The 14,163-nt window shown below is 43.6% G+C and overlaps 1 protein-coding gene across 1 annotated transcript in view; it reads left to right on the top strand.

Moving 5' to 3' along the window:
* Positions 1-14,163, top strand: part of LOC143996450 (collagen alpha-4(VI) chain-like) — a 281,198-nt gene that overhangs the window by 100,558 nt on the left and 166,477 nt on the right. Inside the window, exons 7-8 of the mRNA XM_077491500.1 lie at positions 3,594-4,214; positions 7,383-7,943. Of these exons, the coding sequence (XP_077347626.1) occupies positions 3,594-4,214; positions 7,383-7,943 (1,182 nt within the window). The remainder of the gene's footprint in view (positions 1-3,593; positions 4,215-7,382; positions 7,944-14,163) is intronic.

Below are 14,163 nucleotides of genomic sequence, written 5' to 3' on the forward strand. Positions count from 1 at the left end.
ATTTGCCTAAATCTATGAACATTTTTTTTTATTATTATTAGATGTTTTATCAGAAAGTAAAAAAAATATATTTTTTAAATGTTTGGTCTTTTTTCGTTCATAAGATAAAAATTAAAAAACCCAGTGGTGTGCAAAATATTATATAAATATAGCGTTGCATGACCACGCAATTACCAGTTAAAGTAGCGCATTTCTATATAGCAAAAAATGGAATGGCTATGAAGGGGGTACAATCTTTCAGAACTCAAGTGCTTAATTAACCTCCCCCCAGAGAGTTAACCACTCCACCCAGTTTATAATGGGTATCGCAGACAATCCCATCAATGGTGGGGGGGCACAGTTTTCCATCTTTACCCTGGGCACCGAATTACCTTGTCCCAGCACTGGTTCCAACCAATGCTGCAGGAGGTTAAACAGAGTTTTTGCCATTTACTTTGGCATTTTCCCCATGAAGCTTACACTTTTTGTGTTCCAACCATATGCAGACTTAATGCTGAATTGTGAGTAGTGTCAAATTGTGCTAATATTGGGAAGATCTTAAAGGGAATAGTTAAATAAAACCTGAGCCTGCTTGCTGCATACATGGCACACATATGCTGGAGTCTTTGTATCTACATAGTATGCTTTAATTACTATGCACAAGTGAGAATATAATAGACATGTACAACATTTAGCACAATAATAAAAAAATAAAAAAAACAAATGGTGTGAGAGGTTGTGGCACTATGGTGGCTACACAGAAGAAAGGGAAATGGGGTACTGTGATAGTGATGCAGACTTCTCCACCATGCAGCCACCAAAGCACTAGAACCTACACCCCCAGTCATTTGCATGCAAAAACCAAGCCAATCCATCTTTATGATGCCCCAGAAATTTACAGTTTTTTGGAAGACATGGGACCTCAGAAAGCATAATCATTGCTTTACAGTCCCAGGCCGACTCACAGCAGAATACAGTCTCCACACAAGTGTATGCAAGGGAGAGGGGAAATGGCAGTGGAGGGCAAGGGTTCTGATTGAGGGGGTGCAGTCCCAGGAATGTAGCTATCCTATTTTGTGAGTGTCAGACACAAAGGTCTAAAGCCAGCTGACACTGCAGGAGCAGGGCCGTCTTCAATAATGATTGGACCCTGGGCAAAAAATTTCCTGGGGGCCCCCCTCCATGCAGTTTCGCTCTCCACCTGCTCTGAGACATACAATAAATAGCAGCTAGACTCAAAATCCATTTACTGAATCAAGTCAGCCAGTGATTTTGATTGGTTGCCAGAGGTTAGAGTGTATCATTACCACTCACTGACTGGTTGCTAGAGGTTACAGCACACATTATGGCTCACCGATTAGTTGCTAGAGGTTACAGCACATGATTTCTGCTTGTTGATTGGTTGCTAGAGATTACTGTACATCAATACTGGTGAAAGGATTCTACACCAAGCACCAATGTAATGAGAAGATTTACACTGACCACCAATATAACTGAGAGATTTAGCCTGCGTTCACATTTGTGTGTGTCGGGAAGCATGCAAAATCTCCTTCTTGACACCACATAAACCTGCTGTGTATCTTTAGCAGATACGTAGCAGTCCCATTAATTGTCAGTGACACCCTCACGCATCTGCTGACACATGCCTTGGCACCGTGTGATTTTGAAAAAGGGTGTGGGACATTCTTCTTCATTTGTAGCGCATTGAGCAGCCCAAAGAAATGAATGGGCTGCTCTACATGTGTACTACAACTTTATCCACCCTGTCAATACACCTTTGCATCCTAAAATCCATGCTAACCTCTGCAAACCCCCATCCTCTCCACTCCAAACCCCCTCTCCTTTAACTCTACCTGCCTCCTCTGCTCATCTTTGCACCCACCTTCCTTACCTCCATACATCCCCTCCTTGCTCACCTGTGCACCCCAAACTGTAATTCCTTCTCTGCCTACTGCCTATTACTACTCTGACCCCTACACCACAGATATCCCCCCAGCACTCTGACCCCTCTAAACCCTAGATATTCCCCCCAGCACTGTTACCATATACCAGTGATGGCGAACCTTGGCACCCCAGATGTTTTGGAACTACATTTCCCATGATGCTCCACTGCACTGCAGAGTGCATGAGCATCATGGGAAATGTAGTTCCAAAACATCTGGGGTGTCAAGGTTCGCCATCACTGCCATATACCATAAGATACCCCTTGTATTGTGACCCCACCACATCCCAGATACCCCCTACACTGTGGCCTCTCTACATCCCTTATACCTCTAGCACTATAGCCACCCAAGCTACCCCAAGCATTGCTACCACCTATACACCCCAGACCCACCCTCAGCATTGTTTTCCCCCATACACCCTTGAAATCCCCCAGCACCATTATTCCATCCATGTAGTACCCCCTTTTCCAGTGGAGATACAGTACATTTAAACTTTTGGCTATGTGCCCACCCCAGCACTGGACACACCTATACCAATCAAGCAGGCAGAAGGAGGGGCGGAGGAGAGAGCAATCCTCCGGGCATTCCAAGCCCTTTTTGTGCAAACAGTGCTGGACAGCTGGGTTCACCATGACACCATCCACAATGCTACAGGTGGACTCTCAGTGCTGCCGACTCAGCAGCTCCCACTCCAGCTCCTACCCTGCAGCCTTCGAGTCCCGAGCATTCAAGCTGCATGGGCCAGGGTCAAAGCATCATTGGCGCTCTAGCCCAACCCCTCCCTGTTGGCTGTGAAATAATAGGTATCGTTCTGCACAGCACGGTGTACTGCTGCCAACCTGCCTCCCCTGTGTATCCATGACTCTCAGTGCCATCATGGGGCCCCCAAATTTGGGGCATTGTGGGCTCAAGGACCAGCTGCTTTGGGAAAAGTGAAGGGGTGGCCCATGCAGCTGGGGCCCCTGGGAAGTGCCCATGTGTGCCCACTCATTAAGACAGCCCTGCATACTCTACCTAGAAAGCTGTCACAGAAACTATTGCCTCCAACTGGTCTAGTGACAGCTGTAAAGGTTTACAATCACAGGTGCTTCCTGTCCTAGGAACAACAGTCATTAGGAAAATGAAAAATGGGGTTTATGAGGGGAGCATGCGACTCACTCTCTTCCTTCCTCGCCATAATGCTTGCCAACTGACCATTTAGGCACCCAGTACTGCCACATGGGGTCAGGAATAAAATTCCTCAGACCTGTTCATGCTCAAAATTGTGACCCAAAGCTTACATCGGGTTTTAATCTCTTTGCTTCAAGAAGCCAAATTTGGGGGAACGTAAAGAAGATACAGTAAGTGTTTGTAGCTGGGGAGAGGGGCAGTTTAGTGAGCCTGTTGCTTTGCACTGCACGGGCAAAGCACAGGTTCCCTCTCTAATGCCCAATAGCTGTTTTGTAGCCTTTTCATAAATCTGCATCAAGAAAAGGCTTTCATCTGCGATTCTAAGATGTTGTCAGAATATATTTTTAACTGCTTACACCATATCAGCACTATTAAAAATTCTGTATAGGCTTAAATTTATAATGTATTCAAAATTGAGATGACATTAACATTTGACTCTTGCTTAACTATAAGACACACTTATACTTTGTTCTCACAATATTTTTCTATTTCTTTCTCTAGTTTGCAGCAGTGCCTCGCTTGCTGATATTGTTTTTGTGATTGATGAATCCAGTGGTATTGGTGATACCAACTTTCAGCTAACAAGAGTATTTTTGCACAAGGTTATCAATGCTTTGGAGATTGGCCTGAACAAAGTTCGGATAGGCTTAGTTCTCTATAGTGACAAACCCAACCTAGAGTTTAAACTGAATACTTTTAAGGAAAAGTATGAAGTTCTGGACTATATAACTAAGCTGCCATACAGAGGAGGACAGGCAAACACTGGAGCTGCTCTCAATTTTGTAAGAAAGGAACTTTTCTCCCAGGAAAATGGTGGCAGAGCACAACACGGTGTCCAGCAAATCGCTGTGGTCATGACCAATGGGCAATCAAAAGATGATCCCACTAAGCCTGCAGCAAAATTAAGACGGTCTGGAGTTGAAGTCTTTGCAGTTGGTTTTAAAAATGCTAACAAGACAGAGCTGAAAAGCATAGTTTCGCATCCACCACGGAAACATATCTCTAAAGTGAAATCCTTTCTCCAGCTTCAAAATATTGACCTTAGATTAAAGAAGCTTCTGTGTCGGGAGATTGTTGTTCAATCATTTGCACTTCCAGTTCTAGCCCGGAGTTTGAAGGATGGTAAGAAAGACCAATCAGTTCCCCTACCCAAAAAAAAGACAGTAAATAATAGTAAATTGGTATATGTGTTAGATAATACTTTTATCATTGGCTATTCTTTGACCTGGTTCTCTTATCACCAAATATAGCCAATATATTAGTTTGTATATTCTACAGATTACAATATAAATATACAGTATATATATCAAGAGAGATATAATAAGCTTAAATGTGTTGCAGCAACATGTTCATTCAAAGAAATTTGGCATGTAATAAACATGAATCTGGCATAAGTTTTAGCCAGATTTCCTTTTTCAAGTGCAAGATACAGCTATTAAAACATAGTAGCATACAAAATAGTATGACAGTTGTATAAACATACCTGCACCTACAAGATATGTTAAAAATGTTCCAATAAAAAACAAAAATGTTTATTAAAATTTAACAGGAGAAGCTGAATGAAGAGTCATAATAATGTTTTATTTAATTCGCCAAGGGCAAAACTTGGTGAACTCAAACCTAGAGGCTAATCCCAGTGAAGTTTATTGGTGGGGGATCCTGTTTTTAAATTCTGACAACTTTTAGGGCTTTCAAAAAGGCATGGAAATCTGGGCAATGCAATGGGGGACATGTTCAATAGACATGTGCATTTGATTTCGTCCGAATGCATTTTCGTCCAAAGTTTGGGTATTTTCATTATCGTTTTAACAAACGATAACAAACATGCAGAATTCGAAAACTGAAAGATCCGACATAAACACATGCTTTATTTTCGTTTTTGTTGTGACAACAGTTTGATATAGATAGGAGATTCGACATGACGCTGACAATAGCAATCTGCGTCCATCGAACCTGTGGTCGAATGTGCTCAACCTTAGCTCTATTAGTCCAAGATTATTCTACATAGAGAGAATAGATTCGACATTATAGAGACAATAGCAAAAAAGGTTGAATGTGCCTAACCTAACTCTATTAGTCCAAGATTATTCAACATAGAGAGAAACGATTCGACATGAAGATTCGACGAAGCAGTCGCCGCGAGCAGACATTTATGGTCAAATGCTCCTCCCATAGGCTATAGAAGAATTCTAATATTGGTTGACTAGTAATAATAATTAATAAATATAATTATTACTAGTGTCATACAACCTTAGAATTCTACTATAGCTTGTAGGCGGAACATTGGACCGGAAATGTATGATTGCAGCATCATGCAGTTTGGCTGCTCCATCAAATCTTCTTAAAACATTCGACAGACAAGCCTTCAATGACAGATTCGACCTTAATTATTTTGTATTTTTGGACAAATGCATTTTTTAACGCAACAAAATAATTAAAAACGAATTTCGGTAGTATCTAAATAAAAAAAAATTTAGGACGAAAATGAAATTATGAAACGCAATATTTCAGTGTGCACATGTCTAGTGTTCAATGCAAAACTGTTAAAAAATAAAATTAAAAAAACGGTACAGTTGGAAGAGGGTGTTTTCATGTGACTTCATGAAGCAAAATACACAAATCCTTTATATACCAGGCTTGGCGGAAGCCTTAAAGAAGTTGTACATGGTGTTATGGAACAGTACAATGATTACGAACAGTCTCAGTGACAAAATAAACAAACAGACCGTGGGGGTTATTTACTAAAGGCAAATCCACTTTACACTGCAAGTGCACTTGAAAGTGCACTTGGAATTAAAGTCGCTGTAGATCCGAGGGGACATGCAAGGAAAATAAAAAAACAGCATTTTAGCTTGCACATGATTGGATGATAAAATTAGCAGAGCTTCCACTCATTTCAGATCTACCCCTTAGATTTAGAGTGACTGCACTTCCAAGTGCACTTGCAGTGCAAAGTGGATTTGCCTTTCGTAAATAACCCCCCATATATATCATACACCTTTTTTCTATATTTTACAACTAACTTGGGTTAAATACCGAAGCAGCGCCCAATATGTTTTCTTTCAGTTTGAAAAAAAAATATATATCTTTTTCTTGTAGTTTTACCAATGACATCTGCTTTTTAATAAGTAGTAACAGACCTGCCTTGACCAACAGATTAGCCAGTAGTTTGCTGTTGGGTCTGACCCTGTTCTTACTGGTGCAAAACCCTCTGGCCAATCTCTATCAAACTCTCATTAATAATCAGGAGACCGCAGATGATACAGCAGTGTAAAATTGTTCAGCAGCAAGACATAACAGCAGGGCTAGGCCACATATTTATTAGAGACTTATACCCTGTACACACGGTCGGAAATTCAGACGGATAAGATCTGATTGGATTATATTGTCGGAAAATCTGATCCTGTGTGGGCTCTATCAAACTTTTTCCGTTGGAATTTCCGACGGAAAAAATTTGAGAGCAGGAACTCAAATTTTCCGACAACAGAATTCGGCTTTTTCTGATTGTTTGAAGAGAATCTTGATCGGACAAAGTGCCATGCATGCTCAGATCAAATTACGAGACCAAAGCTATTGGCTACTAGCTGCAATGTAGTCCGGTTGCAACGAATGAACGTCATCACGTTCCGAACGATCGGATTTTCTGACAACTTTGTCCAACCGCGTGTATGCAACATCAGTTTCGGACAAAATCCGTTGAAAAAAATCTGACGGATTTTGTTGTCAGAATGTCCGACCGTGTGTACAGGGCTAAGAGCACAGGCTGCAGCAGGACACTTTTATTCATGGGTAATAGACCTAACTGGTGTATTCCCAACTTTTTTTTATCTAAGGGGATGGAGGGATTTGATAGCAATCCAATAGGCTGGAGACAAATGCGTTATCAAGCTCAGGCAGGGGTCTTGGCAGATCCCAAGCAAAGGTTAGTCAGATAGTCTTGGTAGGCAATGAAGAAAGCAGAAAGCAAAGCAAAATACAAGGGAATTTTTAAACAATAGGGGTTATGCTAATTGATAACTGGTTTGAAGACACAGCACCAGCCATTTCAAAGGCTGAATCCTAAAAACCCTTTTGGTTAGTGGACCTGCCCAGTGTAGTCTTGCCAGGGACTCCTATTGGAAGTACTGGCAGGGATACAGTGAGTACAATTGGAAGTACATGCACCGATTTTGGAAGTTTATACAGTTTAACATTATTTTTCTTGTACAATATAACAGTATGCTTTGTTTAAAAGTAAATGTATGACCCCATAATGTGTTTGTATATGAACTGCAACGTGCTTTCCCTTAGGTTGTGTGGATACAGAAGAAGCTGATATCTACTTTCTGATTGATGGTTCGGGTAGCATTTTCCCAGAAGACTTTGAGGACATGAAGAAATTTATGATTGAAGTAGTAAGTGTGTTTCAGGTTGGACCAAATAGCGTACGCTTTGGAGTGGTGCAATACTCTGACAACCCAAGGGTTGAGTTCACTATCAATGTGTTCAATGCACAGAAGACCTTAAAGGAAGCAATAAAAGACATCTACCAGCTAGGAGGGGGGACACAAACAGGAAAGGCTCTACAATCAATGAAAAGTCTCTTTGCTCAAGCAGAAAGGGAACGGCCCAGTAAAGTTCCCCAGTCTTTGATCGTCATTACAGATGGAGAGTCTCAAGATCGGGTGACTGAAGCTGCAGCAGATATTAGAGGAGATGGCATCACCGTATATGCCATAGGTGTCAAAAAAGCCGTAGAAGAACAGCTGGAGGACATAGCTGGGAGCAAAGACAAAATGTTTTTTGTTGATAATTTTGATTCCCTCAATTTAATCAAGCATGAACTAACTCGCGATTTGTGTACACCACAAGGTAAGCAAATTGAGGTTTGACATTTAAAATATAGTAAATAATACACATAATTGAAATAATGATAGAGTAGTCTAAAAATCACCTGTAACCCGTGCGGTGAAAAAACAAATCACAATACAACCCTCATATTCTTTTTTTAAAGTGTGTCACAGCTGCCACAATCTATAAAGAACCTCAAAGTGATTAAACCTTAAAGAATAAAGAAATATGTAGTGCTGTGAACATCAAAATTATACATATCTATCTATCTATCTATCTATCTATCTATCTATCTATCTATCTATCTATCTATCTATCTATCTATCTATATATATATATATATATATATATATATATATATATATATATATATATATAATGTATTTATCGGTGTATAGCACGTGGCAGCGTATAACATGCACCCCAAGTTTAGGAGGGAATTTTAAGGAAAAAACTTTTAGGAAGGAAGTTTAAGGGAAAACAAATTACATTTAAATGCCCATCAATGCAGCCTTATCAGTGTCATTGCAGCCTTGTCAGTGCAGCCTTGCCCCAGTATCCATTGCATCCTTGTCAGTGCATCTTTGCCAGTGCAGCCTCGTCAGTGCAGCCTTGTCAGTGCAGCCTTGCCCCAGTGTCCATTGCAGCCTTGTCAGTGCAGCCTTGCCCCAGTGTTCATTGCAGCCTTGTCAGTGCAGCCTTGCCCCAGTGTCCATTAAAGCCTTGTCATTGTTACTGGATGGATTTAAAATTGGCGCCACCGAGATTGCAGGGACTGGGCAGAGCGGAGCTAGCGCTGCCAAGATCGCAGGGACTGGGCGTAGTGGAGCAAGCACCGCCGAAATCGCTGGGACTGGGCAGAGCGGAGATACACATAGCCGAGTGTACTCAGCTCCTCTCGGCCCCGCTCGCAGTCACGCCCACTCTCGACCTATGGTGGACATAACACGGGCCCAATGGTGGGACTGGGCATGACTGTGGGCGGAGCCGAGCCTAGCCGAGTACACTCGGCTATGTATATTTTAGCGGCTTCCAGTTTTTTTTATTAAAGCTTGAAGTGGTTCTAAAGGAGGACGTTTTTTATCCTAATGCATTCTATGTGCCTTCTGTGTGCAGCAGCTCCCCTCAGCCCCCTAATACTTACTTGAGCCCCATCTCAATGCAGTGATGTTGCACAAGAGACTCAGATGTTTGGGACTCACCTTCCTCATTGGCTGAGACACACAGCCATTGGCTCCTGCTGCTGTCAATTAAAGTCAGTAAGCCAATGAAGAAACAATGGGGGCAGGGCCGAGCCACTGCTCAGTGTCTTAATGGGTCCACAGAGCAGTGGCTCAGCTCGAGTGCCCCCACAGAAAACTGCTTGCTGTGGGGGCATCAGCAGGAGGGAGAGGCCAGTAGCACCAGAATTACAGGTTTTCATGCTGCTAGAGGCTGTTTTTTGCACTGTTGGCATAATAATTTTTTCAATAATTTTTATTAGATTTCAAAAAGCAAATACAGTAAAACCTTGGATTGTGAGCATAATTCATTCCGCAAACATGCTTGTAATCCAAAGCACTCATATATCAAGAAATAATGGAAACTCAGATTATTTGTTCCACAACCATTTATTCATAAGTCCTTCCATTTATAGTTCATATAAAAAGATTACAGTAATGTGATTTGTGGTTGAGGTTGTGTAACCATAAAATGCCCATCCACAAATGGCAGCCTCCACAAGGGGATCAGATGCAAAATCCAGCAGGAGCTACAGAGTATAAAAGACAAGAGAGAAGACACTTCTAAGGCCGCGTACACACGGGCGGATTGTCTGGCCAACTAAGTTCGTCAGACAATCCAACAGACAGTCCGTCCAAATTTTTAATGAACGGACTTGACCACACACGATGAGCAGACAGTCCGCTGAAAGCGTGCGCGATGACGTGTACAGCACGTACGACGGGACTAGAAAAACGACGTCCTATACACTGCAATGCAACCTTCGGCCGTGTAAATCCTTTCTGAGCATGCGCCATACTTAGTCCGTCCAACTTGCCTACACACGAGTGGACTGTCCGCTGAAACCAAGTTTGGACGGACAAAACCAAGTTTGAACGGACAAAATTACGGAAATTCCGTAAGACTTTGTTCGTCAGACAGTCCGCTGAAAAAGTCAGCTGAAGCCCACACACGAGCGGATTGTCCGCTGAAACACGGTTCAGCGGACTAAGTTGGACAGACAATCCGCCCGTGTGTACGCGGCCTAAGTGTAGCAATATGGTAACATTTAATGAAGGTACAACATTTATAAAGTCACATTGTTGATGATTAACCACTTGACCACTGGGCACTTAACCCCCCTTAATAACCAAACCAATTTCCAGCTTTTGGTGCTCTCCCTGTTTGAATGACAATTACTCAGTCATGTACCACTGTACCTATTTGAAATTTTTGTTCTTTTTTTCAAACAAATAGAGCTTTCTTTTGGTGGTATTTAATCACTGCTGGATTTTTTTTTTTGCGCTATAAAAGAAAAAAGACGGAAAATTCTGTATAAAAAAAATGGAAAATTTATGTCAAAATACTTACCGTAATTTTCCTTTCCTTGTGGACTCCATGGCTGCCAACATGTGGGTTTAGTCCCGCCTCCATTACCCTATAGGACGATACTCCCATAAATCTTTGCTCCCTGCCAGAGGTCGTGTTCAGTAACTATCCTACTCCAGCCATTTGGGAGGGAACTCCTGCTGCCATGGAGTCCATCAGGAAAGGAAAATTACGGTAAGTATTTTGACATAAATTTTCCGTTTTCCTGACAGACTCCATGGCAGCCAACGTGTGGGAAATAACTCGCCAAAACACACCCGGGTGGGCAAAATGCTGCATAACAAAGATTTATTTGATACTGTCAACCGACAAAACTCTAACACCAAAGTCAACTGAGGCTCAACACAATAATGAGACATAAAGGTGTGTATTGAAGACCACGAAGCCGCCCTGCATATCACGTCAGGAGCCACATGGTGAGAGGCCGCCCACAAGGTAGAAAGACTTCTGGTCGAATGCGCCGTCACCGCCTGAGGAGGAGCCAAGCCCTTTTCTCTGTATGCCCATTGGATTGCTTGAACTATCCATGCCGCAATTGATCTGACTGATGCTCTAGTGCCCTTGTTCTTCCCACAGAAAAGAACAAACAGGAAATCCGACTGACGGAATGGAGCTGTAGCCTCCAAATATAACTTTAATGAGCGACCAACATCAAGCGGATAAACCTCCGAGGAATCCGAGGATCTAAATGTGGGTAGAGAGATTTCTTGATTTTCATGAAAAACCAAGGTGACCTTAGGGTTTGACCCCAACATCGGAACTAGGACCACCCTGTCCGGAAAAAATGTTAGAAAGGGTTCTTTGACTCCTAGAACATGAATCTCTGATACCCTCTTTGCTGAGGTGACCGCCATCAGAAATGCAGTTTTCAAGGTGAGTTCTCTGATGGAAAGAGCCTTATTGAAATGAGAAAAAAAGTCCAGAACTAGTGGCAGATCCCATTTAGGGAATCTGGGTTTTCTCTGGGGTCTCAATCATACTGTGCCTTTGGCCCACGAAACCCCTGTAAATGCGGAGATAGCCGAAACTTGAACCCGGAAGGGAACTAACTAACAAAGGTAAGTCCAAGCCTGATTGCAGGAAGCCCAAAACGTCTTGAACTGTAGGTGAAATGTAGGAACTAGTTCTGGAAGACATATAGGATACAAATTTAGCCCAGATCCGTTCATATACTTTATTAGTACTTCGTCTCCTTGCACTTAAGAGAGTAGAAATGGCCTCCTTAGGACACCCTAGTGCTTCCAGCCTTCCCCTCTCAAGAACCAGGCCCTCAGCTGAAGGTGAGTCGGACATGGATGGAGAATCGAGCCTTGGGAGAGCAGATCCCATCTGGATGGGAGAGGAACTGGGTCCCGAAAACTGAGGAAGGATAGGAGAGGAAACAAAGGCCTGTTGGGCCAATGCGGAATTATTGCCAACACTTCTACTTCCTCCCATCTGAGTCTCCTCAGAAACTGAAAAATAATCGGAATTGGAGGGAAGGCGTATGCCTTGTGGAACCACCACTGTTCTGTTAGGGCATCTATCCCGTAGGCCTGCGGATCCTTGAACCTCGAATAGAACTTTGTTAGCTTCCTGTTGAAACGGGAGGCGAAGAGATCCACTTCTGGAGAAATCCCCAGGGATAGAACCCACTGAAACACATCTTCGTGAAGGGCCCACTCGTTGTTGTCCTAGTGGACTCGTGAGAGAAAGTCTGCTTGGACGTTGAGAACTCCAGGCACATAGGCTGCTGTTAAGTTGGCCAGATTCTTCTGGGCCCAACGCATTATTGGATCTACTTCCCACAGCAGAGACCAACTTCTGGTGCCCCCTTGCTTCCTTATGTAGGCGACCGAAGTTGTATTGTCCAGCCTGAGGAGTACGGATGTTCCCACTATCAGATGCGGAAATGCCAACAACGCTAGGAAGGCTGCCCGTAATTCTAGCACATTTGACACTATTCCCCGAGAGGGAAAGTCCCAAATGCCCTGGGCCACTTCCGACAGAGAATGCGCCCCCCAGCCCTTGTTGCTGGCATCTGACATCACTGTGATCCATTTGATTGGAAGAAGGGAGTGGCAATTCAACATTCTCCCGACGAAGCCACCAGAGGAGGGAACCTCTCATGGTCTGAGTAATATCGATGGACTGGACCTTCTCTCCCGACCATTGGCAAAGGAAACCCATTTGAAAGGGGCGCATCCTCCATTGTGCCCACTTCACCATCGGAATGGTGGACACCGTGGGGGCTATGATCTTTAGGCAATGAAGAGCACTGAGACGAGATGAAGAGAGGGCCAGGCGGATCCTGTCCCGTACTACTGCAACCTTCTCCTCGGGCAGAGAGATGGTACCTCTTGCCGTATTGAAAAGAGCACCAAGGAACAAGAGAGACTGTGCAGGAACTAACTGGCTTTTCTCTAAATTCAGGAGCCACCCGAATTCCTTGAGGGTTGCGATAACTAGATCCCTGTGTTTCAAGAGACAATCTCTGTCCTGAGCCAGAAGAAGCAAATCGTCCAGATAATGATGAATCCGGATTTTCCTGATTCTCAACAATGCTACGACTGCTAGCAGGACCTTCGAGAATGTGCGAGGGGAGGTTGACAGACCGAAGGGAAGGCAGGTAAACTGTAAATGAAGCTGGCCAATGAAGAAACTAAGAAACTGTTGAAACTCTGTTGCCACTGGGACGTGGAAATAGGCATCTTTGAGATCTATTGAGACAAGCCAATCCCCTGGCTGCACTGACTGTTTGATCATGGACAGGGTTTCCATTTTGAACTTTTCCTTTCTTATGAAGCGATTTAGACGCGTCAAGTCTATTACAGGTCTCCACGTACCATTCTTCTTCTGGACCAGGAAAAGATGTCGCGTTGGTTGTCTGGAACAGGAATAGCGGCGCCTTGATCCAAAAAAGATTTTAGGTAGGCTAAAAGAATTTGTCTTTTTTTCTTCTGACCTTGGAATGGATGTGGGGACACACTTGAGTTTGGGGACACTGCTGAACGTCCAAGTGTGCGCAAAAGAGACCCTCCTGACGGTCCAAAAATCCTGGATCGAGGCCGCCCAGACGTGCTGAAAGTGGAACAAACGAGCTCCCACCCGGACCGCCTGAATGGGCCCGATCTCAAAAGGACTTAGTAGGCTCCTTTTCCCCCATCGAACTGCCCTTTGCAGACTTTTTGAGAGATGTCTGTCTGGACCTCCAAGATCTGGAGACTTCCCTTCCAGGCCTGTAACTGCGTGCCTCCCTGGCACGGTCTTGACCCTGATTTCTTGGAAACGATCTCCTTTGACTCTGCAGATGCCTATCCTGGGGAAGAAACCCCTACTTACCCCTGGTGGCCCGAGTTATAGCACTATCCAGCTTATTGCTGAAAAGGGAAGAACCATCAAAGGGAATACGGCACCAAACCTGCTTAGAAGTGGGATCGGCTAGCCAAGGACGGAGCCTCAGGGTACGCTTGGCAGTTGCAGAAGAGAGCATAACTCGCGTCACCAGTCGGATAATATCAATTGAGGCCTCCCCCAAGAAAGCCAAAGCCAGCCTTAGTTCTTGAATGGGAGAACCCTTGGCAAGTTCTTCTGAGACGTTTCTGAGTGTCTCATCAACACTATCGGACCAAACTTCCATCGGTCTAGACAGGGCCGCTAAGGCCAGAGCTGG

The sequence above is a fragment of the Lithobates pipiens genome, unplaced genomic scaffold (assembly GCF_037356315.1).
Source record: "Lithobates pipiens isolate NorthernLeopardFrog02 unplaced genomic scaffold, aLitPip1_a1.2 Scaffold_19, whole genome shotgun sequence".
Classification (NCBI taxonomy): domain Eukaryota; kingdom Metazoa; phylum Chordata; class Amphibia; order Anura; family Ranidae; genus Lithobates; species Lithobates pipiens.